The sequence below is a fragment of the Chaetodon auriga genome, chromosome 7, assembly GCF_051107435.1.
Source record: "Chaetodon auriga isolate fChaAug3 chromosome 7, fChaAug3.hap1, whole genome shotgun sequence".
Classification (NCBI taxonomy): Eukaryota; Metazoa; Chordata; class Actinopteri; order Chaetodontiformes; family Chaetodontidae; genus Chaetodon; species Chaetodon auriga.
This window is the reverse complement of record NC_135080.1, coordinates 15,959,963-15,986,780: the sequence shown is the minus strand read 5'-3', so window position 1 is coordinate 15,986,780 and position 26,818 is coordinate 15,959,963. Positions and strand designations below refer to the sequence as shown.

The 26,818-nt window shown below is 41.6% G+C and overlaps 4 protein-coding genes across 5 annotated transcripts in view; 2 read left to right on the top strand and 2 right to left on the bottom strand.

The window, feature by feature from the left end:
- egfem1 (EGF-like and EMI domain containing 1) overlaps positions 1–16,039 on the bottom strand; it is a 52,992-nt gene extending 36,953 nt beyond the window's left edge. Inside the window, exons 1-4 of the mRNA XM_076734226.1 lie at positions 15,928–16,039; positions 14,790–14,924; positions 14,118–14,227; positions 13,853–13,957 (exon numbers count right to left, since the gene is read on the bottom strand). Coding sequence (XP_076590341.1) covers positions 13,853–13,957; positions 14,118–14,227; positions 14,790–14,924; positions 15,928–16,004 — 427 coding nt within the window. The 5' untranslated portion in view covers positions 16,005–16,039. The remainder of the gene's footprint in view (positions 1–13,852; positions 13,958–14,117; positions 14,228–14,789; positions 14,925–15,927) is intronic.
- A 1,022-nt stretch (positions 16,040–17,061) lies between these two features.
- mffa (mitochondrial fission factor a) lies at positions 17,062–21,753 on the top strand. Of its 2 annotated transcripts, XM_076735850.1 has the most exons (8): positions 17,073–17,268; positions 17,928–18,145; positions 18,539–18,708; positions 18,841–18,932; positions 19,796–19,960; positions 20,730–20,786; positions 21,013–21,097; positions 21,184–21,753. In XM_076735850.1, exons 2-8 carry the CDS (start codon positions 17,932–17,934, stop codon positions 21,313–21,315), a joined length of 915 nt encoding a protein of 304 aa, XP_076591965.1. In that variant the 5' UTR covers positions 17,073–17,268; positions 17,928–17,931; the 3' UTR covers positions 21,316–21,753. The 2 variants fall into 2 exon arrangements, with proteins under 2 accessions (XP_076591966.1, XP_076591965.1); XM_076735851.1 differs by lacking the exons at positions 19,796–19,960; positions 20,730–20,786 and having other exon boundaries at positions 17,062–17,268.
- Positions 21,754–22,173: 420 nt separating this feature from the next.
- Positions 22,174–24,347, bottom strand: dnaaf1 (dynein axonemal assembly factor 1). The gene is made up of 2 exons (XM_076735849.1): positions 23,306–24,347; positions 22,174–23,228 (listed from the first exon to the last, which is right to left on the bottom strand). The coding sequence occupies exons 1-2, from the start codon at positions 24,273–24,275 to the stop codon at positions 22,306–22,308; spliced, it is 1,893 nt and encodes a 630-aa protein (XP_076591964.1). The 5' UTR covers positions 24,276–24,347; the 3' UTR covers positions 22,174–22,305.
- A 142-nt stretch (positions 24,348–24,489) lies between these two features.
- mrpl44 (mitochondrial ribosomal protein L44) lies at positions 24,490–26,763 on the top strand. The gene is made up of 4 exons (XM_076734350.1): positions 24,490–24,714; positions 25,218–25,686; positions 25,831–26,009; positions 26,195–26,763. The coding sequence occupies exons 1-4, from the start codon at positions 24,539–24,541 to the stop codon at positions 26,367–26,369; spliced, it is 999 nt and encodes a 332-aa protein (XP_076590465.1). The 5' UTR covers positions 24,490–24,538; the 3' UTR covers positions 26,370–26,763.
- Positions 26,764–26,818: the final 55 nt, after the last annotated feature.

The window sequence follows — 26,818 nt, the reverse complement described above, 5'->3', positions numbered from 1 at the left end:
GTCTAAGAAACCTTCAGCCAAACCCTGAAAAATGTGCACACACATACACATAGTTGCAGACATAGCGACAGCCCTGGTCAGCGCTTGTCATTAACCTATAGGGAGGTGGCATGGGCCCGTAACCTCAGGGCTCTGGCCCCTTACACATGTCCACTTTGATCCTGCAGCTCCTGAGCGCCCTAATGAGTTCTCCATATCAGCTCAGGGTCATTTGCCCTCATCATCAAGATGCCAAGCAGAGAGCGAAACCAAATTTGAGGAAACAGTCATTCAGGCTCCGTCAAGGCATTTACAAAGGTTGATCAAAATGCACTGCCACGACTCATCACCATTCCTTAAATACAAATAAAGACAGAAATCCACAGTTTCATGACCCAGATTTTGCTATTTTGGACTTTGTGGCCTTTCACAGAGTCGTCAGTCAGGCTTTGTGTCTGTAGCCTAACCTGACGGCCATCAAATGACCATAACTCTGCGTAATCACAGTGTTTTTGTAAAACAATCACTGTGAGGAGGGGAAAGATATATCTTATTAGTAGCATAAAAAGAGATTTATAGCAGAGCAATTATCACTATTCTCTGGGTCTAGCAACTACAACAAAATGAAAAATCATGAAAATGTCACTTAAATGTGCAAAAATAAAAGAATTTACATGATTGGATAAGATTTGCTAAATAGATTTGTTCTGAAGACGAGACCTCACATGCATATGCAATGCAATGACTGTTAAGACATTTAATACATACAAAAAAAGATATGTCCCAAAAAGGGCTGAAGCACACACACACAAAAAATGCTTTCCCAGCGTTGCTGAAGCCCTTAAATTAAAACGCAGAAATACTTTCTTCCTATCCTTGTTAGCATGTTGATCAGGGCCAAACATGGAATAAACAGAAGGCATTAACAGAAAAAATACAGCAGTGTTATGAGATGTAAAATAAAATACATGCAAACGCTGAAACTGAATACTGAACTGAAAAGGCTGGAAAAGCACTACAACAGAAATACAAAGGCTTTGAAGGTAGAAGTTTTAGGGTACGTTTACCTTAATATCAGTAATGGTGATTGCCACATACTTGCCTCACCTGAGCTCCACACAGGTTCAAATTGGATCTTTTTGGCTCTAGTGACTGAGATGATGGAGGTGAGCAGTAAGGCTAAATACAGACTTCAGAACATCTCCTCAGAAGCCTACAAGTGAAGTTTAAGACCCTCTAGCTATGTTCTCCTACAGTCTATGAACACAAGCTCAAAACTTGGCATTTGAGTGTCCTGAGTTTTGAATTCAAGTATTCTTTTATTCACTGTTGTACAATAACTAGATTGCTCGAGTAGAAAAGCAATCATAAATAGTTCCAGATGGGGCACTGTGTTAAACCGTCCTCTCATGCATAACAACACCTCTCAGATGCTCACTGTGAACCATGGCCTTGAGTGGTTTATTGCTTTATTAACCCAGTATATCTCATTACACATGTACCTGTAAACAACCCCTTGCTGTCTCTATCCGATTAGCTGCGACCCACACAAAGCTGAGGTCTGGATTCGTGGAAACCATCCTGTTTGACTCTAAATCCGAGCAATGTTACTCTTGGCACATGTTGGCATTAAGATAGAAAATTTCTGCCTTGGTTCAGCTGTGGTGCATTCAGATGCATTACACAGGCCACCCGCATGCAATACACATACATATGCATGCAATTATTTCTGTAAGTCTCCACAGACATGCCCGATGTCACTAGGGGACCTTTAAACCTAAAAGATAAAAGGTCTCAAAAGTCAAAATATAGCATTATGAAAGGGAGTCGGGGATCTTTTTCTTAATGCATTGAACAAAATCTTCATTCCTTTAGAAAAGATCCTTTCATTGCTGAGGTTTTTGGAGGAAACAGTCATGATTTTCTTTTTATCAAGCATATATGTTCCAGGACAACATAATAATATGGAAAGCTGACAGGCACAAACTTATCACCCAGCATTGCTTTGGTACATAAGCAACACACAGTTCATTAAGAATGCTGTAAAGCACAGTGATCCTCCTGAACTGAAGCACAGCGCTCCATGTAGATCCAAGTCCCCTGATACCCAAACACCTGCAGCCGCTTCCTCGATATTCACCAGTCCTGACTCCCTCATGTGGCCTCTAAGCCTTGTACCAATGAATCTGGTTCATCAGTCTTCATCTGACCGATGGACTGACGGGGTGGATGACACATACCACTTACCTCAACACAGAGTCATTCTTTTATACATTTTGGAAGCACATCTGCATGTCCTTGAAAGCGTAGTGCACTCCATGGCTCTCTTATTACTGCTTACAGCTCAGAATCAGACTGGACAGTGCTGCTCTCCTGTTTTGAATGGTGGTGTTAATGGTTTCCCATCAGGTAACAGAGAGAACAGACAGCTGCTTGAATGTTCTTGTCTTCTCTACAGACAAACATCGGCCACCGAGTCCCGATTCCTGCTTATCTCGTTAGGTGTTATTGTCATTACTTGTCCTCTACAGTACAGTACTCCTTTTTCCAATTTCTCCAAGGGCCAGTGCTCTTCCTCCCCAAAAAACTATTTGAAGTAGTTTAACATTTAATAAATCAACAAAGCTTTGACCATGTGTCCATTCCCCTCGTGTTAAAAACATTAGACAAAGAAAGTGAGGATCAATAACTGAATCAGCAGGCCTCAGCTGTGCGGCAGGTCTCTCAGCGCTGTGCAGTGAATGTGAAAGGCTTAGATCTCAGACCTCAGTGGTCGGAAGTGATTTATGGTTTCTTCCTCACTAGATGGAATTTGAAGCTCCAGCAGGAATGACTTGTATTTCCTACATTTTCTAAGTCTTTATTCCCACATTTCTATTATTACAAATGCACACAGAAAAGGACGACGACTGACAAAGGGACTCGCCTATGTCTGTTATCACAGCTGGGCTGGCAATTCTCATTTAAAAGGAAAGTCTGCAACGCTCATCTCTTAACTCTATTATTTAACTAAAAATGACACATGACCAAAAGCAGGCAAGATATCTGATATTGCAACAACCACTCTTCATATAAACCAAAGGGGGATAAATGAGAACTGTCATAACAGGAAACATTTTTCGACCGCTGTAGTGAACAACAGAAGGACGACAGCAGAGCCAGCTCCCGAAGCTGTAAAATCACTACAGTTTGACCACGAGCTGTAATATTTTCCTTGCAGACAGACAAATAAATCTAAATCTAAATCTGATATTTTAATGCTGAGACATTCCATCTGATGATTTTAATGGCTCACTCCCATTTCCTTCGCTCCATCCGTTCTCTGAATTCTTTTTAGGCCTCATCACAGCCAGCGATGCATTCACTATTCAGATTTGCAAGCTGCACAACTCATTGTTCATTATGATTATTCATTATTCACACTACGTTGCTGCAGCTGCATTGATGCTGCAACGTGTGCATTTGCTGTTTTCTTTCTATATGTTTTTGGAGCACTAAGTCACACACACATGGTTTGGTTGTTTTGTTTTGTTTTCATTTTTATTCATTTATAAATGAAATATATTGTATATATGTATGTATGTGTAGCATAGGGGCTGCAGCTGATATTTCATTGTGCAAGGAGCTTAAAAGCATGTTAATACCACTTCTTAACCATTTTAAGAGATGTAGTCCCACATGCTTTTACCCATCTTACAAAATTCAAAGCCTAACATTCTACATTTGCTGTATCCCATGCTATATTTTATGGTATGTACAGGTTAACTGTTCAACAATGTCTTGGGACAATAGATTTCTGAATTTTCTGAATACTTTCTGGTTACTTTACACAGCAGTTAAGCAGAGGAAAGAAAGGATCCATCAAGTGCTATTAGCAAAAACACAAGTTCCTATGCACTCCAGCAAAGGTCAAAGGTCATTCATGGAGGGCTGAGGAGCTTTAAGGAAACTGTCACAGAGAGGAAAGTAAGCTTAAACACTCAGATCAGTGGCAAATAAAGAGACAAAAGTGGAATTGCTTTTAAGACGTTGCATTGAACGAAAAAGGTCAACTAGCCTGAGAAAAGGACACAATCAATCATGGCTTTCAACACAGAGGAAGAATACCAGTTGTCATTAGGTCTTCATTCAAGCACACAATAAAAGAGTGAAGAAACATGGAGCTAGTGTTGGATGGTGCAGTCTCATTTGAAGTGTTTTATTATCTGTGGAAACATTTCTCACTCTCTTCTCATTGCAGCATCTATGTGAAGAATCAGTGCTCCTGTATACTTTGGACCGCATGGTTGCATGCTTCTACCACCTCACTCCAGCAGCTCACATGGTTCAAATTTGTCCCTTCAACACAGAATTTATGCCCTAATATGATGAGGATTTTTGACTGTATAGTTTATGTCTGAATCAGATTGGACAGTCTCAGTGAGCCACAGTTTCTTCCCTTGCTGTGCACATGTTTTTCCTTTTTCGTTTTTTTTTTATAGCATTAATAAAATTTAATTTGCGTCCTCACAGCATGGGATAAATGACTTGAATGTTGAAAACTGGGTGCTCTGTTTTTGTAAGCAGACGTTTTCACCCATTGGATACAGGTTGCACACTTATCCCATAAACTGAAGCACATGCACCAGTTACATCAGCCCTAAATAAAACTGCAACGATCACCACACAATTTGTATTTTTTTTTTTAGTATGGAATATTAATAATAATACAATGAACCACAACCATCATGAACTGATAAATAACGGTAATTTAAATTCTTATAGACCTGAGGTGGCATTCCATTCAAGGGCTTTGGTAAGAAAGTGTCTTCTCACACATGCACAGTGTGAGGTTTAAGTCTCTGGGGTGTACACACTCGTCTGCACAGCTATGAATCACAGGATCTTGAAAACTCCTTTATTCTACAAGTGAGCTGATACCACCAGATTTAACATATTAATGAACTAATCTATTCTGAAATGACACTTGGACGCCTGCCCTTAAAGTCTACCTTCTTGCCTTATAGTTCCATGAAAGCCCCTGTGAACTCCATCTGGAAAAGCCATCCTGTGTGCTTCACCAATAGATAGAAAACGTTCTCCACAGGAAGGATGAGACATGGCTGTAGATTTACTGCACATTTATCTGCCTTATGTTTAGCAGGTATGGGACTACTTGGCATCACACAGAAAGAAAAGAAAAAAAAACAAACTTAGGGCTGATTTCACAGACATAGATGAAGCATAAGTTGTGTTTAGAATGACTGTTCTGTAAAAATTACTATTGAAAATTGATTTTAATCTTAGATTAGACTTAATGCATGTCCATAAAGGCATCCATGAAACAACATTAAGTTGATTCAAAGAATTCATGTAATACATGCACTTAGTTACACAACATCAATACTACTTGCTGTTGTCATAAATTTTACCATTAACCAGTTCCACTGATGCATACTTTAGGTACTTTAGGTGAAGCAATAGTTCACCCCTAAATGAAAATGAATTCACCTGCTGCAGAGGCTCATGTCAGTCTGGTAAGGTTTGTATGTTCACATGACTGACAATGGGTAAGCTCTTCTCTATGAAAGCTTTCTACAGAACAACAACAGGGAAACTCAGCATATTCCAAAAAAAGCAAAAAAAGAAATGATGATAGAGCTACTCCAAAAAGCTCATCCTGAAAAACCATCATGTTCATTCCCTTATTCCACAGCCGAACAGCTGCACTGTGGGTCCAAAAGTCAAATATCTATTCAGTGTTCTGACTTATGATAGTCAAAAGAACTGTGCACTTTTTTTAGCTTCCTTGCTCAAAGGCCATTATCAGTAGGTTTTAGTAAAGTGGGGAAGACTGCAATGTGCCCACCTGCCCACTTACCAGTGTCCCACCTTTCAAGAGCTTATTTCCCAAACCTAATGCTGACACTACAAGGGCACAGTTAACCCAAGTCCAAGGAGGATGAACTCCTTCAAGCTGAGAGGGCTCGGCTGCTACTGTTGGAATCTCACAGTGAGCTTTGGGAGCACATGGTCAATCACACAGACCATTAGCTCCAACTCGCTCAGCATTAACCTGGTAAACAATGGTGCCTTGATGCATTTGGAGGGATGAGGGCATGCTTGTTTGGTGTGTGAGAACTTCCCAGACATATGGCAGCCATTAGGGCCCTAATGAGCCTCTTCCTCTGATAGCAGTGCTAAGTATGTAGCACTTGCGTTGCCCAGTCTTTAAGACCAACAACCTTGAAGCCTGGTTCTTGGTATATGAATCCTACATACACACAGTTAATGGCAGACTTGAGGAATGAAAACAGGAAGGGGAGGAACGCAGGGCTTAAAGAAAGTTATATTGGCAAACGACAAAGTGAATGCTGCCATCTTAAACTCAGTGGTTTTCTGGTTACACCTCTGTTTATCTACAGGAAGGTGTCGTTTGTTGCACAGATTGCTAAACCCTCCCTGAGGCAAATTTGTGATTTGGGAAATTGAACTGTACATATACAATTCACTTGACTATTGTTCAGTGTCTTTGTTTTTCATGATTACACATCCTCTCCTTTTGCATCACAGACCTGCTCATCCTGACCGTGTGGTGGATTCACTTGTGTCCAATCACCATTAGACACAAGACTAATGCTCAGCTTCCTGTCAGTGATAAAACAATAACACTCAAAGTTGAACAGCTGTAGCTGACAATGCACAGGGAAAAACAATATGATTTTGTGCTTTTACCACCTGGTTTTCCAGTCTTCCCAGAGGAAAACTGTGCACTTTAAACTACCTTTTCAACATGGCAGAGACTCTTTGTAACATAAAAGAGAAAACATTTGACAAGCATTTTATGATGCTTTTTTATGACCGCTGATTTTTCTTATTCCAGTCTGTTAAGTGAACACTTAAGTGAGGGCTCTGGTGGCTCAGTAAAGCATGCCTCCATTACTGGAAGATCTGATGTGTTCTGCCAGAAGTTGAAGTGGCTTTTAACTCGCTTTTCAATAGATGATCATGATCATAAATAATGGCCTTAAGTAATATCTTTTAAGGTTTTTGCCGAAATACGTTTTTGGGTGTCCAAACTTTCTCAGTGATTAAGTTCATAATACATCAGACCAGTCAACTTTAAATGGATCTGTTCATTTCTGAAGGCTTACATTGTTAATATAGTTTTCAATGAACCTTTTCAGTGACCTCTGATAAACAGAACAAGAGAGCTACTAGCCAAAGCAAAGACCAACCTGTCAGAGGTAATCATGAGGTCTGTGCCGCAGTTCTTTATGAAAACAAAGAACATCATGACATCCACACCTCAAAACCTTCAGCACCACAGCAGCTACAGCAACTAAATTTTGGTCAAAGAAATTTTTTGAAACGAGACCAAAACAAACAATGAGGCCTGCCATCACTACAACCATGTGGTTCCCATTATATCTTAATTCAAAACACAGTCTGCTGCACACTTTTCACACAATTCAAGCCCTTTAATCTGTTAACTGGACCTTTAGATTAGGGCCCAGTATCCGGGATTAAACAGTGTTAAGACCAAGAGAGTTTGGTGCATAAATATTATTGTTAACACGATTATGTCCTCACCTCGTCTGCTGGCAATGATTTGGCCAAGAGCTAACAGTCTCACAAATGTGTCCTTTTGTCTCACAGCCAGAAAAATACTGAGGAAACTAGATGTTCATTAGGTTCATGTTACTCATTTTACAAAATAAAATGTTTATAATTGACCTGGAGCTGTACAGAGGACCGAACTGGACGGACAGACTCAGACAGGATAAGCTCTGTGCATGGTGTGTTAGCTAACTTAAGGTAGACCTTAAGGAAGAATCATGCCAGATCTGTAAAAGACATCACTGTTCCCTGAAGCTGTGAGAACAACCACAGGAGTTACTAAGGCAGCATCTTTTACACCCTGTTTCTCCTAACTTAATCACCATTCACCAAAATGGACTTATTTATTTTTCCTCCGCTAAGTTTTTGGTCAAACCACACCTTGAACTTTTGACTTGGCTGCACCTTTGAGCTTAATTACTTCCAGAAAAGTGAAAGAAAATATAGCTTCTTTCCATTTTGAAAGACAAATTCTTTCACAGGCACTCTAGTTAAGGTTCAGTGCAAGAGCAGTCATAGCAGTAAAATGAATACACTGCAGATTTTTTTTACCCTCTATCCAATAGAGAGTCAGATTCTGGGATGTATGATAACAGTGCCTATGTGAAAGCAATGCTAGCTGGGGATTAATAAAGAACATCAGATCTATACAGTACTGACTGAGGATATTAGCACACCTTTTTCTTTTTTATTTTAAAAGATGCAAATATTTTTGAGCTGCATTCAAAAGCAGGTCAGAATTACTGTCTTAAAGATTACTTTTACTTTAAACTCCCAGTTTTACTTTACTTTAAACTGGACACGATATCTTACAAATAGCGTCATGCCATGCCATTCATCAAGTATTATACAGTCAGCTTCAGCTGGTGAACATGGAGGAGAAAGACTTTTGCAACAACATCTCCACTAACACCTCCAAGGGTGACATGCAAACAGCCCCTGCAAACAAAAACAACACCTGTCCAATGCATATACTTCACAGGAACGGGAACATAGAGGCCATGAGGAGGAATGCAACGAGGATTTTAAACCAGCATCTTATTCCCCAGTGTTTTATGTCTCAGTGCAAAGAAGCCTGTACAAGGAGCCAGTCACTCCCCATGCAGTCACCTCTGAGTCATATCTCAGTCTACTCTAAACTTCAAACTGTCACATATTGCTGCTGCTGTACAGAAGAAGAAGAAGCACATGCAATATTTCAACTAACAGAAAAATATATTGTCATTTCAACCAAAATATTCCAGACCTGCACCCCTACAATTGTGAGGAACTATGAATACACTCATACTCTCATTAGCACACAAACAAGCACAACTTAATACACAAGCATACAGTCAGAGGTTTACACACATGGACATGCACACAGAGACAGGTGCGTTTTATAAGGAAGGGAACCAGACATGAGGCCTGCGATTGAGGTGAGAACTGAGCCTATGGGAGACAGTCCAAGGTCCTCAGGATTAAACACTTGAGTTCATGTGCTGAAAAATGATTCCCATGTGTGAAATTGTGATTTACGTTGTGACTGCAACAACTGTAAAGCTTTCTGCAGAGGTCCCCAGAGTGAGGGCTTGGTGATAACACTGTCCACAGCACTTTTATTAGTAAAGATAAATTCTTAAATGCTACAATCTTCTTTTGGTGGTGTGTCTATGTGTGTGCAAATTCGAAAGAGGGAATGGTAAAATCTTGGTGTTCCACACATTTCGCTACTATCTAATACTGTGTCATCACAATTTTCAGCCCTATTGCTATTCCAGATATTCCTAATATCTGCTGATGTTGTTATCGGTCTCATTATACAGCTTAAACTTCTAGTAAAACAGGATCCAGTCTTAGGCATTGTCAATAATCGCTCTTCTATAAAGTGCTCTGAAAACAGCCAGATTCCTTTAGTGAGGACCAGATGGTTTCTGTCCCCACACTGTTATGTGCCTGTGCTCTCTTAATTTCATGCAGACCCATGCGCCAATTTAACCAAAGCAAAGCCTAATCCAAAGCTTAATAGAGTGAGACAGAGTGGCATTCACAAGCAGGGGTAGATACAACTATTACAGAGCAGGCTCCAGTGTCTCAGCACATGCTTGGGCTGCGTCCAGGCTGTTTATTACCTCACACTGTCAACACCATGGCCTTGGTGTCAGTGGCTGACATACATTTCCATAGACGGTGCCTTCTGTCTCATATCAGAGATTGGAAGCAGGTGGCAGATCAGACCCCACAACACACAGTGGGCTTTTACCACCACAACTTGGCAGGAATACCAAAGAGAGTAACGTTCAAGAGGCCAATTCATGATGAGTGGCGAAAAGAGGGGAGAAGGAGCAGGGCACGGATTCTCGCCTAAACCATTATCAGAGCCAGACTGTTCTTTAACACTGCTCCCAGGGTATATTCTGCCTCTACTGAAGTGTGGCTGGAGTGAATTGTGCTGAAAAGGCGAGGTTGATGTGTCTCTGCAGCAACTCCTCCCCTTCATCCTTATGATTTATCTAGCATCTGAAGAGCCGTAAACATTAATAGCGGTAGTAAGTCATCATTTGCCATACACAGCGTGACTCATTTCATCTCCTTATTTGCTTTCCAAGAGTTATGTGTCATTTCCACTTCAAAACAACAACAACAACAACAACAACAACAACAACAACAACAACATTAACAACCAAAAAATCATTCTTTAAACATGCAGTAACAGAATTCTGGCCACTTGGCGGCAGCGGAAACAAGCTGGAAACAAAACACTCATATATTAACACCTTTTGAGTTCATATATTGAACTTGTTTGTTAGCAAACCCTTGCCTTTTTATACATCCAGCAGTTATGGAGCAACATTATCATTCATTTGGAGTCATGCTTCTATCCCTGCCCAAAGTAAGTCCAATATTTATTCTCCGTTTAGCTCTAGTTTTGGTCTACACCACTTCTTGCGGGAAATATCTGACCCTGTAGCTGCTAATGCACTACTATGTTCACCAGCTATTCCCTAACTCCTTCTGTGTGTGTCGTATGGTGCTGGGTAGACATCTACTATTGTTGCTTTAATTTCAGCTTGTGTCAACACTCACACATACAAATGCACAAGCACACTTGTTACTGAAACACACTAACATATGGAAAAGCGTCAAAAGCATCTGCAGAACAAGCACTGGCCTTTGAGTTGTGATTACCTGCAGTGATAAATAATAAAAAAAATATTCAAACACAATACAATAATACTGAAAAAAATAAAGTAATTCTCTAAAGGAAACATGAAAAGACTGATTTATCTATGCCACATACGCTGCCTCAGGCTACAATACAGGTGCAGCATATAGAAATCTACACTCGGGCTGATTGGCACATGGACCAACACCCAGAAAATCGATCAAACCAAACACCCAAAACACTTGCACAACACAACCTACAGGCATTACATGCAGCAGGATTAAGAGCACATGGGAAAGAATACGAACATGCAGGAAACACCATATAATAAATTTGATGAAGCCTTGTGAAACATCTTCATGACCGAACATCGAGTCCAGTTGCCTTTAACTTATTACTCCAAGGTAAATCTACAGGGATCAACATTCCTGCCTCTCTCTGTAGTATCTGCTTTTTCTCCATCATGCGGGAATCACATACAGGACAGTAATGTAGGTCTGTCAATGTGGAATGCTAAAGCTCAAATCTAATAATGAGCAGGATTCCCTGGTGAAACCCTGGTGCCTCAGTGTGCACATATATATATCCAGGTTGAGCTATAGTTGCAGTCTCTCTTGGTAATTATGTTATACTGGAATGTACAATACTGGCCTGATATTGATTGTAAACACACAACAAGTTTCTGAACTCGCTGTTAAATTTGTCCTTCAGGGAATCAAGGTTTTTGGGAATGACTTCCAGAGCTCTGTTTTCTGTATAATGCTGGTAACAATAACACAGTTTTACTATTAATAAAAGATTTGTCAATTTGGTATAATATAAAATTACTGATGTTTCCAGGTTTATTTTGGATTTCTTCTTCAGGAAAAAAAAAATATGTATTTTTCTGCTTTCCATTGAGTTTTAGCCGGCAACATTTCTCTCACAACCATCCTCCCGTACATGGAAACAAAACTAGTCCCTTTGTGGATTCCTTCCTACGTGCAGTCAACAGTTGAAAACAGTATGATGTTTTCTATCACTGTGAATGTGTATTTTGCCAAATATTTGGCTGCCAGTCCTATACATACCATTTTAAATATATTATGTGCTGCTACTGATTCTTATATTCCCACGTTTAACTTAACTCAAGTGGCCTATAATCACTCAACATGTGTGTGCGAACAGAAAGCCAAGCAGATCAAACTACCAGGGATGATTTTCACATCTACGCTCTCATCATATAATGGATGAGTTTTCCAAATTTCCCAAAAGCTTTGTGTAATCCCGTAATTGTTTTAGCAGTTAAGGAACAAACTGTTATTAATCCTTTCTACACGACATTGTCACAAGCTTTAGTCTTACATAATATCTATACCTCAGGTATTATGCCCCTCTAGTTCAAGCATAAGTATATGTTGGTTTGTATAAAAGATATAAAAGATGTATAAGAGATTTTCAATAAGGATTCAGATTTTTGTGGTGAAACAATCCAGCTAAAATGCTCTAAAATAACTGAACAACTAGACTCAAAGCCTTAGAGTCCAGGATTATTGGTGTATATGTCTGTGCACCGAGCAGAGGTTCAGTGAAGGATCCTGGCTGAGCACAGGAGCTTGGCTGACTCCCTGCCTGTATAATGATTCTGGCAGAGGAGTGAGGATAAATCTGTCTCGGGAGATGAGGGAAGGAAAAACGTTTTACAAAAAGAGAAGAGCAAGATGAGTTCACGGCACAGGATGTGCAAGAGAGAAAGAGAAACCAAGAGGAATTCAGGTGAGACCTGATATCTCTATCTGTTCCCAATCTGTCACTCTGATGTGTGAAAACCAAAGAGGCCGCGTCAAAACAAACGCACCGGAGAGCTGCCTCTAACAAACAACGACACGTTCCTGTGAAATGTCTGAGCAAGAGGAGGAAGTGTTTAAAGCCCCAGGCAGGCAGACCCTTTCTCCTGGGAAAGTCAAGGAATCAAACGGGAAAGCCTCTGCAGAGTGTGTGTCTGTGTGTGTTTGTATGTTTGTAAGCACGTGGGGGGTAGGAACCAAATATGCTCTGTTCGCCATTCTGCCTCAGCGGGACTCTTCCAGAACACTAACAACCATCCTCCTGTTTGCATGTCGGGGTTTGGACAGTACACAGAACAGACGCTGATGGTAACAAGACAATACTCTGAGACCTGAGGCACAATCGGGGTTTGTTTACCGCTTGCTGTAAGTGTTTACCATTTAATGATGACAGATCCCAGGTTCCCTCTTTGTGGGTCACTGTTCATTTGCACCATAGGTGGAAAGACCTTATTTAGAGGGCTGAGCCTGAGGTTACTGGAGCATTGTGTCCTGTTGTCTCTGTCCTCGATAATGTCTTCAAAATTCTTCGACACAGATTTTTTTTTGCAAAATTGTCTCTAGTTAGAAAGGTCTCTGGGATTTAAATGCAGTTTAGTACATAATAGTAACTGCTTAGATATACGTTAAAGGAATAGTTGAAACAGTGATACCGCTTTATAAACTGTAATTACAAGGTTACAGTCAACAGCCAGTTACCTGTCCAGTGGTAACAAAATCCACCTACCAGCACCTCTAAAGCTTTGGAAGCACTGGTAGGTGGGTTTTGTTACTGTTCAACAGGGCTAGGCCAGCTGTTTCCCCCTGCTTTCAGTCTTTATGCTAAGCTAAGCTAAATGTTGAAATACTATTACTAAAATGACAAATACTGTCATGTGAGACAAAATTTGTTCGAGGCTTTTCCTCTCTTAACCATATGAAACCGGATCTGCACTCTTATTAGCATAGAGTTTTTATAGAGTGGAGGCTCAGCTGGGTTAGCCACAGCCCCCCCAGGCTCAACCCTTCAAAAGAAACCAGTCCTCCCAGAGAACACTTCTACCTTTAACTACCCAGAGACTCCCACAGAGCAGCCTCATCCAATCACAGCTACACTACAGGCTCATTCTGCTTGTGCAAAGTAAAAGCATAAGGTCTGACCTTGGCCTGTTAAAGCCTTAACAACATGTTGTCCTCTGAAGATGGAAGTCAGTCCACTGGCTCACGAAGCTGCACTCAACTTATTGCTGTATATAACCGCCTGCAATTCAAAGGAACGGTGTATGTACGTTTCTATACAAAGAAATAAGGAAAGAAAACTCACCATATTGGCATCGTGTCCCTTTGAAGCCCAGTGGACATTGACATATCTGGTCCCCAGTCTCTGCACATTGGCCTCCATTGAAACATGTACTGGCACCACACACCCCTGCACATACCACATATTATACACCAAAAGTATGTTGATGCAATTGACATTTTATGGTTTACTTATAGTCTAAATATCAACATGATATACACAACAGCTTCTTAGCAATATCAAAACCAGCCGTATGTGACATATATGTATGTAACATGTTATTACTCACTGTGCAGACAGCCCATCTCTTCACCAAGCCGAGTCCAGCCAGGGCAGCACTTATAGACTGTGTGCAAATCCATGCTGTACACTTGTCTGTATGCTGTGTAGTATGCTGTCCTGAGGGGGAGAAATTGTTATAGTAACATTATAGAAGTTCCATTATAGGTTTATACATGTTATTAATATATATATGAAGATAATATGGTTTGTAAAGAATTTTCTGCAGACATTTACAGATGAGAACTCACATCATACAGCTCAAAATGATCTCAATTATATGAGCAGTGTCATGGGTCATTTTCACAATATTTTGCATATTCAGAGCTGCAGTGTCTCTTATTTCGATGAAGATGAATCAGCTTTGTGACTTTAAGCTTATGATCTCCAATCCCACCGCCCCCTCTTTCTAGCCCCAATCATTCCAGTGGAGCTTAAAAATGGCAAAGACATGGCACTTGACCAGAAGAGCTCAGACTCAGCAGTGGGTCAATGTGTAAAACATTCCATCATGACTTACTACTGCAGCTGAGTTTATGAATGAGATGTCTTCATGGAATAGTAATGGTCAGTCATAAAGTTTGTGTGTGTGTGTGTGTGTGTGTGTGTGTGTGTGTGTGTGTGTGTGTGTGTGTGTGTGTGTGCGTGTGTGCATGTGTTGTGAACATATTTTCGCTCTTACCTTCTCTCATAGCCCATACACCATCTATGGCTGGTGCAGCCCTGTTTCCACACTTTAACCATGCGAGTAAAAGCCTGGACACAAGGCTGACGGCCCCCCAGCATGGACATCTCCTGGTCAGCACAAACATTTGGCCTTTGCATGGAAAACACACAAAACCAGAAGAGATGGACAGATGCAATTGACAATGTTCTTCAAAAATCAGCATTCAAAACCAACATGTGACTACTTCATTTCCCATTGCTGTATATATGTTCATGTAGGTAGATGACTGAGTTTGTGGTGGTCTATATAGTTTCCCACAGTGGTCTAAACCTGCTGCTGAGCCGATATATGTATTCCAACAGTCATGAACTTCCACATGCTCTACACATGTTCCTTGCGTGAATGTCAGCTTCTCACACATACTGTCAAACAATTATACAGCTTCCTGATTGGTGCAATATGCTTGATTAAGAAAAAAAACAGTCCATGGTTTGGACACTGTCTACAGCACGCAATAAACAACCAATGAAATTCCACAGGAAATTATTTTTTCTCCAGAATTCTTTGCATGTTCATGTGTGTGTGTGCGTACACTGTTGTATGCATGTTCATTACACAGCACAGAGGCTTTTACTGTACAGCACTCATAAGTAGCCTGTTGTCAGTGCAGGTATCCTTCCATCCAGAGGTGTCCTCCCTAAACCATCTGGCTTCAATACAGTGCAGCCTGCAGTTAATTACAGGAAGTATTCAGCTTCTCCGGTAATGAAAACGATTCCTACAATCGTGTCCAGGACAATCTATTTAAACTCGGAAACCTCTGGCAGAGTATAACCAGAAGCTATTATGCAGACGCACGTTACAGCATAGTGCTGTTAAACACACACCCAGCCTCATAGGGGCCCTGAAAGAGCGACTCCTAGTGGGAACTGGACAGAGTAAACTATACAGTAGCAGAATTTTAACAAAAGTCCAATCATTAGTAAAACTTGGGCTATGTAAATAACTATTTCCTTTTATAAAATGTATACTATGACATGTTGCTTCTGTAAACGTAAACTCATCTCATTCAGCTTGTAATTCAATAAACTGTAAAAGCCTAAGACTTAATTAAAAACAGTGGAAACGATTTAAATTACAACAGGTCACTTACATGCCAAGCTGCAGCTCCAGAGGTGACGCGATGTGCATAGTGCTGAATAATATCACACAGAAAATACCTGGGAACATAATTTCAGCCAGTTAGGCTACAGACAAGGAGAGAAGTACTCAATCGGCGCAGCCCCCGCGTCCATCAAATAAAGAGCATCCTGACATCTATGGAAGTCCGCCTTGAGACATGTTGATGTTTGTCTTGCACGGATATTTCCCGAGATCCAGACGCGATTTCCCGTTTTGTGGTTGAGCAGAGGAGCGACTTGTCTCATGTCAATCGCAGCCTTTGAATGGCTTCTACTGAACGCACCACCCACAGTCACTACGAGGGCCACCTCCCCAAACCCCCCGCGACACTGACCTGTGCATTCACTGTCATTAACACTCACAGACGAGCTTTTACATTTTCTCTTGAGTAAACAAACAACACGATGTGACAAAATTCTGCGTCGTGTCAAAAAGAAATTCTCGCCAAAAGAGTTCTTAAAAACGCATCTTATTGAGAAATTCTGCCCCCCTTGTTAATGTTAAATGACAGTGGATGAAGTATTATAAAGAATAAAAGAAACACCTTAGAGTATAATGCGATCCAATAGGCGCGACAACACTGACAAAACAGCTCTGAGAATAGGACATGATTTTATTGCATGCTTTTTTTTATTGCATATACGGATAAGTAAAATAAACATTTAACATGCGTGATATATATGATGATATTCTACGTGATATATGTCTAAAATTAAATATTAGATTAGATCAACTTTATTAATCTTACTTAGTGAAATGGAGTTTCACAGCAGTAAAAGGGAGTACAAAAAACAGATACATCACACAAATAAGTAACAATAAAAAAGTACTGTATACAATATGAGGCGTGAAATATAAGAATAAAGGCAACTAATGAAATATGCATATATATATATATATTTAAAAAAATAAGAGCACCGTGAGAACTTTATGTTTTTAAGATCTATTGAAGGGGATTAATTATTATTACTATTGGTTACCTCTTGTGTTTGCACAACCAAAAAATAAATTAAGTTGAAAAACCAAATGAAAACATCAATCTCACGTTTCTATTTTTAACTTCAGCGCTCGGTGCACGTGACGCCCCTTCCTGTCGAGCTTTGGTACTTCCGGTTTGTAGTGCAGACCGAGGAAGAGGAGAGGAGGTTCCTCTCTCAGACCAACAGAAGGGGATGCTTGACAACTCCATAATCTCTAACACCCACACTTAACTGCACCATTAGGAGTATTTCTAAAAGTTTGGATTTCCAGGAGGATTTCAGAAACAAATTATTCTTCCGACGGTTAGCTATCCTTAGCGACAGACCAAACGGTAAGACACCAATCTGACGCGCTAGCTTGAAATGGCGCTAATGTCTTGTCTAGGTGTCAAACCAAAACTAACGTTAGCTTCAGGATTTCGTTTGATTTTGAACCACCGAGATAAACCGTAGCAGTTGACTAATTACTGTAAATATGGATGAATGTTTGTTGAAAAAGTAAACGATGAGCTACTGCATTAGCTTCATCAGTATAGTCATTGTTGATATTAGCATTCTGTTAGCATTCACTTGAAGGAAAATTCATATCCTGTGATGCGAGCAGCAGCATCAGCAGTCACAGGTCTTATCTGGAACAGTCAAACTCTGTTAATGTAGCCTCCCTTTGTCTTTGTCTGCAAAGTCAGAAGACTTCTCGTCATATGATCGAATCACGAGCGATTTTCCATCTCTAATTCCTGTTTACAGCTCATCAGCGGCACCAATATTTTCTGAGGGGATCATTGAAGAGATTGTTGTTTTGTGATGTACGTGTGGTATCTGCAGGTTATTAAGATGTGCCAGTAGGTTCTGCAGCATGACAAGCTCAACAAGCTCGACAAGAGTGAAAATCAGAACACACGATTTTCTCATATTGGCATGCTTTCTGACCTTAGTGACCCTTTGTGACTAACAGTCACCTCTGTGTTGCTGAACAAATCATTCCACACAGCCAGATGAACGGAGCAGCGTTCCCTTCCCCCACGGCAGAGATGGCGGAGATGAACCGTATCCAGTATGAGCTGGAGTACACCGAAGGGATCAGCCAGAGGATGCGCATCCCTGAGATGCTCAAAGTGGCTCCTCAAGCCCACAACGACCACAGTGTTGGATCTCAGGAGGTCCCCCAGGGTGTCATGATGCAAGTCCCAGAAAGAATTGTGATAGCAGGTCAGCATGCTGTTAAACACTTTGTCACTGTAGGGGGTTGTATTTTCTGTGCTGTTAAACATTTTTTTTTACATGCAGGCCTGTCATTGCTGTAATCTGTAATTTAAGTACTATGTGGCTTTGTTATTACCATTGACAGATAATAGACATGCCTCTATCAGTGGCTCAGGACTTTGGCCATTCCATTTACTAATCAGCATCAGTATCATGTCAGTTATATGAAAATGTAAAGCAATATCTATAGGCATGCTAGCATGTCGGTTGTCTATACAGTACAGGTGAATATTGATGTCATTTTTCATTGTGCACATTTAAAGAAAAAACATTGTTTAAATTGAGTGTAGTCGAAAATGCATCCATCTCTCATTCAAAACTCACACCTTCCTTTGCCAGGAGACAGTAATGACCCCCAGTTCCCCAGACCCAGAGACCTTGACCTAATCCAGTCAACACCGCTAGAAGCCCTGTCACTGAAGACTCCACCCAGGGTCCTCACCCTCAATGATCGGCCTCTGGACTTTCTGGAAGAGGAGCAGCGGGTGGCTCCAGAGACTGAAGAGGTGGTAAGTCATAAAGCAATTAATTGTCTGTTACTAAGGTCACCGTATTAACTCCACTCACCGACTGCAATCACTTCAGTCAATCATTACAGTAAACCATAACCCAAATAAATCAGTTGTCATTGTTTGTTGTAGGTGCGGCCCCAAGGACGATTACGGCGGGAACGCTCAGCCAGTGAGAACACAGCTGCTCGTCATCACAGTCAGCTGATGCACAACGATTCCGCGTGAGTACTGTCCCGGATATGCCATCATCACCTTGGCACCAACCGCTTTTTATCTCCTATACGCATGCACTAGCATGTTTAATCTCTCTTTTGGTTCTATGTTTTTTATTTCCAACCCTTTGTCTCTGTGACGTCATTAGTTGTCTGTTGTCTCTGGCATTGTTAGCGTTTTTCCTGTGAAAACTGTTGCTGCTTTCAGTGTTGTTGTTGTTGTTTTTTTGTTTTTTTTTTCAGAATTCAGCTCCCTTTGTCGCTGACACTAATCCATTAACACCATGATTTCAAACATTTGTTTCAGATGTCAGGCATACCTAGTTAGCTTTACTTATTTGAATGTAGGTCTACTGTTTGTTATGTGTGCTCTGCAGCTTCATGTTTTAGGGACTGTTTTTTAGGAAAATTCTAAATATCAGATTGGGAATAAGTATTTACGCATATTAACAAGTGTCCTGATCACTTTCTTCAAAACAACTGCATGTGACGTCCTGTTACTATTCGTTAAGTCCCCACCTGTTGTGTGGCTTGAACAGTGAAAACGTCGGTGGTCTGTCTGGAGTAATCTAATCAACACTGGAATCATTTGCTTGCCAGTTCCTTTGCTTGATGTCTCCTCTTCCGTTACAGTTTGTTGTTGGGTGTATTATGTGTTGGTAAAGCACCGTCAGTGGTCAGCAGGCTAAATCTCTATCGAGTGCAACATTTCTTTTATTTCTTTTAGTTGCAGTTTTTACAAAGACAGTAAAGATGAGGAAAGTTTCTTTTCCTTATTCTCTCCCTCTCCTTCCTCCTTCCTTTCTTTCCTCTTTTGTCTTTTTCTTCCCTTTCCCATGAATTGGTTGCTCTTAATGGTGGGCACTGAGCAGTGCGACCCCGTCCCCCCCAGCCACTGTCCACCCTTGCCCCCCTCTCACCGTGACTGAGGAAGAACACAACCTGTACAGCGCTAGCGGTGTTCTATCTTTCATCCAGTCCACTACACGTCGAGCTTACCAGCAAGTCCTGGAGGTCTTGGATGAGAACCCTCGCAGGTGACCTCCCAATCATCCGGCCATTTGTTTTGCCTAAAAAAACAAAGGCTTTCAAGACATTGGTCAGAGAGGACAGTACAGACTGCATCAGCTGTTCAGAGTCTCATTAGATCTGCAGTAGTCTAAAGTATCTTTATCTACAGTATCTTTAGTGCCAACAGTACTTTGATTTCAGTTTCTTAACACCCTGTTTATAGGGGAAAGGGGTGATGTTCCTGAAAAGCTTTGACCCTTAGTTACACATGTCGGGAGTGTTTGTGTGGTCGGCTCAAGCATTAACATTAACATTTTCTAACTGACTATTGGTAACATCCAGTAACAATATTAATGCCTCGTGTATTAATCAACGTGTAAAATGTAGCCATTTTGCCAAGTGCACCTTTCCAGTCGGTGGCTTTTCTGAAGATTTTGACTCATTAGTGGTAACATATTTCAGTCTAGTAGCTGTTCCAGGGAAGGTGGTGGTGGGCACTGACTCACTTGTTTAAGTTGTACTACACCTTGTCAGCCATTTTAAATTTAGATTTCACTGTAACTCCTCCACACTCTTACGTCTGGCCGGTGAAAGGTTTCAAAAAGTGTGTTTTAGAAGGATCTTTGAAAAGCACAGAGGAAGATTAGCCTGTTGGTTTTCAGAACGACACAGAAAATGTAGTTATGCACAGGACATGCGAGGTGTGTGCATGTATGCAACACTGTACCATGTGTATGTTGCTCTATCTCTCTTATTTTTCCCTTCTCCCTACCCTGTCTTTCCCCACCTCTGTAGCAAACCATCACTGCGAGGGGGGTCGGCTTCAAGCTCCAACCCCCTGCATGAATCCAGGTAACTTCACCTGGCTATCTTCATTCTTATCCTTTGTCCTTTTCCTCATCCTGTCCTACCTTCCATTCCCATTCCGGGTCAAGAAATAAGATTTGGTCTTGGCTGAAAAGTCGTCTATTCAAATGGCGTTGCTATTGCTAACTTGCAGGTTATATCTAAAATGTGCTAAATTCTACGCCCTGTGGATGAATTGTGTAATTCTCAGGGTGACTGCTCTCTTTTCCAGGCTTGCAATGTCAACATATGAAGCCACGCTGGACGGGGGGCCTGATGACATGACTGTGGTGGATGCAACGACACTTCGCCGTCAGGTCAGTTAATAATACGTTCTTTCTGTCGTGTGGTGCCAAAGCTAATTGTAAAACGCCTCTGACTGAGGAAACTGTTTTATCTCCAGCTTATCAAGTTGAACCGGAGACTCCAACATTTGGAGGAGGAGAACAAGGAGCGAGCGAGGCGAGAGATGATCCTGTACTCGGTCACTGTAGCTTTCTGGCTCATCAACACCTGGGTGTGGTTGCGACGTTAGAGTCTGTGCTTCTGCCCTCACCGTGACAGAAGAACTCACTATCCCTTATTCTATGTGTCAAATGTTAGCTACTCGCTGCACTCAGTCCCTGTGTGAGGAGGACCTTGACACATGCGTACAAGGCCTGTTGCCCACAGGGCTGATCATTTTGATTTTGTTTATTTAAGACATGTACAGTTTTATTTTTTTACTCTTATTTCATCCTGTCTCCTGTTATCACGTTTTGTTTTTATTACAAATCTTCTCGCTCAGTGCTAAGCATGACTTGTTGTAAATATTTGTTCATGTCACTCAGAGACACAGTATAGCATAGTTTACCAAAATAGGTAAATGGAGCTGCAGTGGAGAGACGTAACATGTCGAATATTTATTTCTGAAAGAGTAATATGTGACTTGAACTGGGAAATGTAATACAATTTAATAAAACCATACATAGGATGTGTTGTACTTTTATTGATGTTTTACATGAAATGCACACATCACTACAGTTTTTTAACACAATGTCTGCTTAATGCTGGTGTTTTATTTTTCATACATGAATATTAATATATGTTAATGTATTTTTCTTTAGCTGCACTGAAAACTGACTGAAAGCCAGGGTAGTAAGTGTACAGTTGATTAGAAATAATGATAATTTAGTTATTAACTAATTTTGTGTTATTCTAACATGAAGGTACGAAGCTATTATTGCCACTACAGCAAGATATTCTCAAAGAAAACTGACCAGATTTATTAAGATTTATTCTGTTTGTTTTCACACAGTGTTACAATTAACAACAATAAAAACAAAAATGGCTTTGCAAGTCTTTAACACAAATATGCTTGACAGTTACAGTCACTATTTTTAACAGCTAAATATCAATTTTTAAAGTTAAGGCTGCGCCCTGATTTGGCTTTTTATACTCTCAGGTAGCCAGTCAGCATTAACATCTATTCCTGTGAGAATATATAGGTCATCACTTCAATCTGCCATGAAAGATGCTCCAAACCTCATTCCAACTCCTCAATTAGGCAGCGCGGAGGAGAGCAGGTTTGGATTGTTTTGGACTTTCCTGCTGGTTGACAGCTGAGTGGCTCCTCATCCAGTGGACACAGCAGTGATGAAGAGGTGTTGGAGAGCCCAGTTGAATTGTTGCAGCCATTCATTAAGACCAGTGAATTTTTATATGAACAAAAGGTGGGAATGCCGTCACTGTGATTCCCAGTTGGTTCATCCTGATCAGTGCCTCCTGGTAAGACCTCTATTTTTGGTTTGAACGCCTGCTGAGAGGAGAGTGTCCCTGTGAAGTCTTCTGTGTCCACATCCTCCAGATCCGGCAGGTCATCAATACGCAGGGGGCGATGTAGTGGAAGATAAATGGTTTCCAGCTGCTCTGCATCCTCCAGCTCTGTGACCAGTGGTCCAGGACCATGTGCTGCTACGACCTCGTCTGCTTCAGGAGGAGCTGCCCTCACCAGAGAAGACTGTTTCTTTTCAAACCTCTCACTCATGCGTGCCTGCTCTCTCGGCGCTCCACCTTTCATGATTCCACATGACTGGTTTTGTTGTTTATCTTCTATGTTTTCTGTCTCTATCATCTTTCCTGCAGTGTCTTCTTGCTCTTGTGATGAGTCCCCTGGATCCACCCCTTCTTTCTCTTCCCTCACAGGCTGCCTTGTGTGTGATTTGTCCTGGTCGTCTTTCTCTAACTGCTCTCCCTGTGACCCTTGACCTGGCTGCTCTGCTTCTAAATGCTCGCTGTTCGGCTGATCTTCTTGGAGTCCCTGTATTGACTGACTCTGCAAGAACTCTTCATGGGCATCCAGGCTGTCCTGCACAAAGGCCTGAATCTTCTCTCCTTGTGATGAAGTCAGGTTCTGGGTGTCATTTTCTTCACATGGAGTCTCTGGAGTGGTGGAAGCCTCAGTCACCCCTGAAATGAAACAGATTACACTGTTTAAAGATGCAAATCATCATTTACTCTGGAGTAGTAAAAGCTGAAAACTTTACCTTTCTCCTGTAGCTCTCGAAGGTGTCGTCTCTCTTGGGCTTTCTTTCGAATCATCGCCATGCCATCCAAGCTGTCCTGAATTTTCCTCCTCTCTCGTGTTTCCCATTGCTCCCTCTCTTTACGCTCCCCTTCCAGGCCCCCCAGTGCCCACGCCTCTGCACATGCCCTGTCTTTGGGGAACACAGGGCGATCATCAAGGAAGGTGAGCTGCTTCAGGCGCACAATCATGGTCTTCCTGTAGTTTGGGATTTTTTTCACCACCTCATTTCCCGTTAGATTTAGCACTCGTAGTTGCGGCATGGCCTCGAGTACAGAGAGGATCTCAGGGTCATGTAACAGGTTGTGAGACATGTCCAGTACGCTGATTGCCGGACACTGACTAAGATGCTCTATGTCCCCCACAGTCTCCAGCTTGTTATGGGCAATCTGCAGGGTGCTCAGGTCAGGAAGGCCAGAAATGTGCTCTATGATGTGGATGTAGTTGTTGGAGACATTCAGGGTGCAGAGCTTTTTCAGAGGTTCAAGGTTTTCCAGCTTGTTTATGAGGTTCTGCTGAAGGAACAGGCAGCGCAGATCAGTCTGAGCATCCAGGTTCTCAATGCGCTGAAGCCCGTTACTTTCCAGCCAGAGACACTTCAGTCCTGTGTAGTCCTCTAAATTTTCAATGGTGGAGAAACCTTTGAAATGCAGATATAGTGTGTCATTCAGGCAAGGTGTCGAGTAAAGTTTGTTCTGCTTACAATGGTCTTTGAGGAATGTCTTGGTCATTCGTGGTCCTGAGTGTTTTTCTCCTTTCTCTTGAGGGAGGCTTTGCATCTTTTTGTTACTTTCCTCATTTTCTTGAGCTCCATCATCCATCGTGGCATCCACTCCATCTTTGACACAAGCAGTTATTTCGGCAGCCCCACGGTCCATTTGAGTGGCTGGCACTTTATCTCCCATCAGTTCCTGGATTTCAGCAGTTGACATCGCCAAATATGTATCAAATTAACAAGCAGCCGAAAAAGAAATAATATATACTTATTTTGTATGTATTCTAGCAGTTTTTAAGCTGTGTAGTCCCGTATGTTTAACTCAGCTTGTGCTCTTTTTGCTAACGGTAGTTAACAGTTTACATTTGTCTCCATGGTAACGCTTCGTCATTACCTTAGGACCAGACTGGCCGGCCGGATGCGGTTTCTTGTTCCGTGCCGGACAGATTTCGCGGTTGCACTCCGCTGTCAGTGATCGACATGGCGTCGGGGTACATAGTGAATCGCGGTGCGCTAACATTAGGGATTCATTGTCACCGTGTTTGCAGAAACATATCATTAGCACAGGTTAGAGGGAAGAAGCGATGGATGAGAGCATACACATCCCTCATGGCGAGGAAGTTAAAACTCGAAGGACCTCCACCACCGAAGCCACGGTGAGGCTAACGTTAGCTAATTCACTAGAGAGCACCTCAAGGCCATTAAGAAGTCAGTCTGTGTTATTCATCCTAGCCGACTGAGCAGACTTCTTATAAAAACTGTATAATTATATTACACACATTGTTCATACAGACGTGTTCAGCAGCGTCTGTGTCGCTACTATTTCCACAGGTTATCATGTGGAGTCAGGGGTGTAGCTAGCTGTCATGGTTCTCTTGCACAGGTGGAGGAAAGTCTGCCTCCCTCTCCAGCCTCAATATGTGTCTCGTTTTACCAAAAATATTGTATTGATGGTAACTTTTGAGTAGTATAGTTTTGTAGTACTCCTGAAAGACACTTCTCTCCTGCTGGTACAATAATTGTTAACTCTCATGTAGAGAAAGTAAGACTTGTGTGCTGGGCTGCACCAGTCTGAAGTAAAAACCTAGATCCGGTTTGGAATCGTAACGTAGAGGAAACCTGGACTCAGAGTTTAACTCCATATTTGACTTTGTTTCAGCTCTCAGCAGCCTCACTGGGATTACCATGCCGAGGTTCGGGCTTTCAGCGTCCGCCTACAGGAGAACTTTACCCTGGACCTACTGAAAACAGCCTTCATCAATCCCTGTTACCTGCAGGCGGAGCAAGAGAGGAGACAGGGGTTAGGTGTGGACCCTGAGACCACTGCTCTTGTTCTCAAAGATAACATTCAGCTGAGTAAAAAAGGAGCAGGTTTCACCAAAAGCTTCCTGACTGACTGGTGCAGGGCCAGCTTCCCAAGCCTCCCGAGTGAGGGGGTGGACAGTATCGTAGGGCACCTCACCAGCTCAACACTTGTGGCCCATGTGGCAAAACACCTCGGGATTGAAGACCTAACCATGAGTGCAGAATGCCCTGTTCCTGATGATGTGCTTCATTCTACATTTATGGCAGTGATTGGAGCTCTACAGGAGAGCAGCGGAGGACCGCAAACTGGATTTTTCCTCAGGGTAAGAGGCTGCAGAGTATCATGGGCACTCAGTATTCTTTGTAAAGAAACTAGAAGTTGTCTACCTTAAGGCTCTTCAGTTGGCTTTATTGTATGATGTTTTTCTTTTCTTGTCCCCCACCTCCACCTTTTCCTCTCTCCACAGGATTTCCTGGCCACCCAGCTGATTGGGAAGGACCTGTTTGATATGTGGACAGTTGTCAACCCGATGGGACTACTGGTGGAGGAGCTTACTAAAAGAAATATGCCTCTGCCAGAGCCTCGCCTCATCAGGTCTGCTGGAGCAAGTACCGTCCTGCCGCTATACTTTGTTGGATTATACAGGTATGTGTGCTGTGGATGCTATAAACCCAGAGCAAATGAAGATTTACTGTATTAAAAAAAGGCTGGAGTTAGAGCTGATAAGTTACACCTTTTAGGTTTAAGTGAGATTCAGATCATTCATAATAGACTTATAATCTGTCTGTTTTACTTACTTTTTGTATTTGTTGACCCATGTGTTAATTCAGCGACAAGAAGCTTCTGGCTCAGGGCCCAGGAGAGACACTTGTTGCAGCCGAGGAAGAGGCGGCTCGTGTGGCCCTCCGGAAACTCTATGGCTACACCGAGAACCGCAGACCCTTTGACTTCTCTCAACCACAGCAGCATCAGCAGCCATTAATTCAGTCAGTCAGCAGCAATTGATGAAGTGACGGCTCATATGCTGTGGACTACAGATCTGCTACGGGGTGTTTAGAGGAAGTAAAGGAACAAAAAGTCACCATCTACTTGCTTAAACATTAATCCAACACTGGTCAGTTGTTGTTGTTTCTGTTGGGTATTGAAACATCAGTTCCCCCAAAGAAAGGAAAGAAAAAATTAGCCTTTTTGTGTTCAAATAGAAGGTTTGACTATGGGAATTCACGGAAATCAAATCCAATAAATTACATTGGCTAATAATCCATAGGTTCAGTAGTCCATGGCACAAAATATCCTGATATCTGGTTGTCCTTGTAAATAATGCAATTGCCATTTTGTTTTCTTGGCATTCTGTTATAATATGTTATTCATCTGCAATAAAATAAGTATGTGTACATCAAAACTTTGTTCATGCCTGTTTTTTGTATTTTTGGGTAGGGGCATCATGACTATTT

Bases quoted from the DNA above. Each gene is read 5' to 3' on its own strand.
- dnaaf1 (XM_076735849.1), bottom strand. From the start codon at position 24,275: ATGTCAACTGCTGAAATCCAGGAACTGATGGGAGATAAAGTGCCAGCC. The intron at 23,229-23,305 runs GTAAAGTTTTCA...GTTTCATTTCAG, and splicing joins TCGAGAGCTACAGGAGAAAG to GGGTGACTGAGGCTTCCACC.
- mrpl44 (XM_076734350.1), top strand. From the start codon at position 24,539: ATGGCGTCGGGGTACATAGTGAATCGCGGTGCGCTAACATTAGGGATT. The intron at 25,687-25,830 runs GTAAGAGGCTGC...CTCTCTCCACAG, and splicing joins AAACTGGATTTTTCCTCAGG to GATTTCCTGGCCACCCAGCT. The intron at 26,010-26,194 runs GTATGTGTGCTG...GTGTTAATTCAG, and splicing joins TACTTTGTTGGATTATACAG to CGACAAGAAGCTTCTGGCTC.
- mffa (XM_076735850.1), top strand. From the start codon at position 17,932: ATGAACGGAGCAGCGTTCCCTTCCCCCACGGCAGAGATGGCGGAGATG. The intron at 18,146-18,538 runs GTCAGCATGCTG...TTCCTTTGCCAG, and splicing joins AGAAAGAATTGTGATAGCAG to GAGACAGTAATGACCCCCAG. The intron at 20,787-21,012 runs GTAACTTCACCT...TCTCTTTTCCAG, and splicing joins AACCCCCTGCATGAATCCAG to GCTTGCAATGTCAACATATG.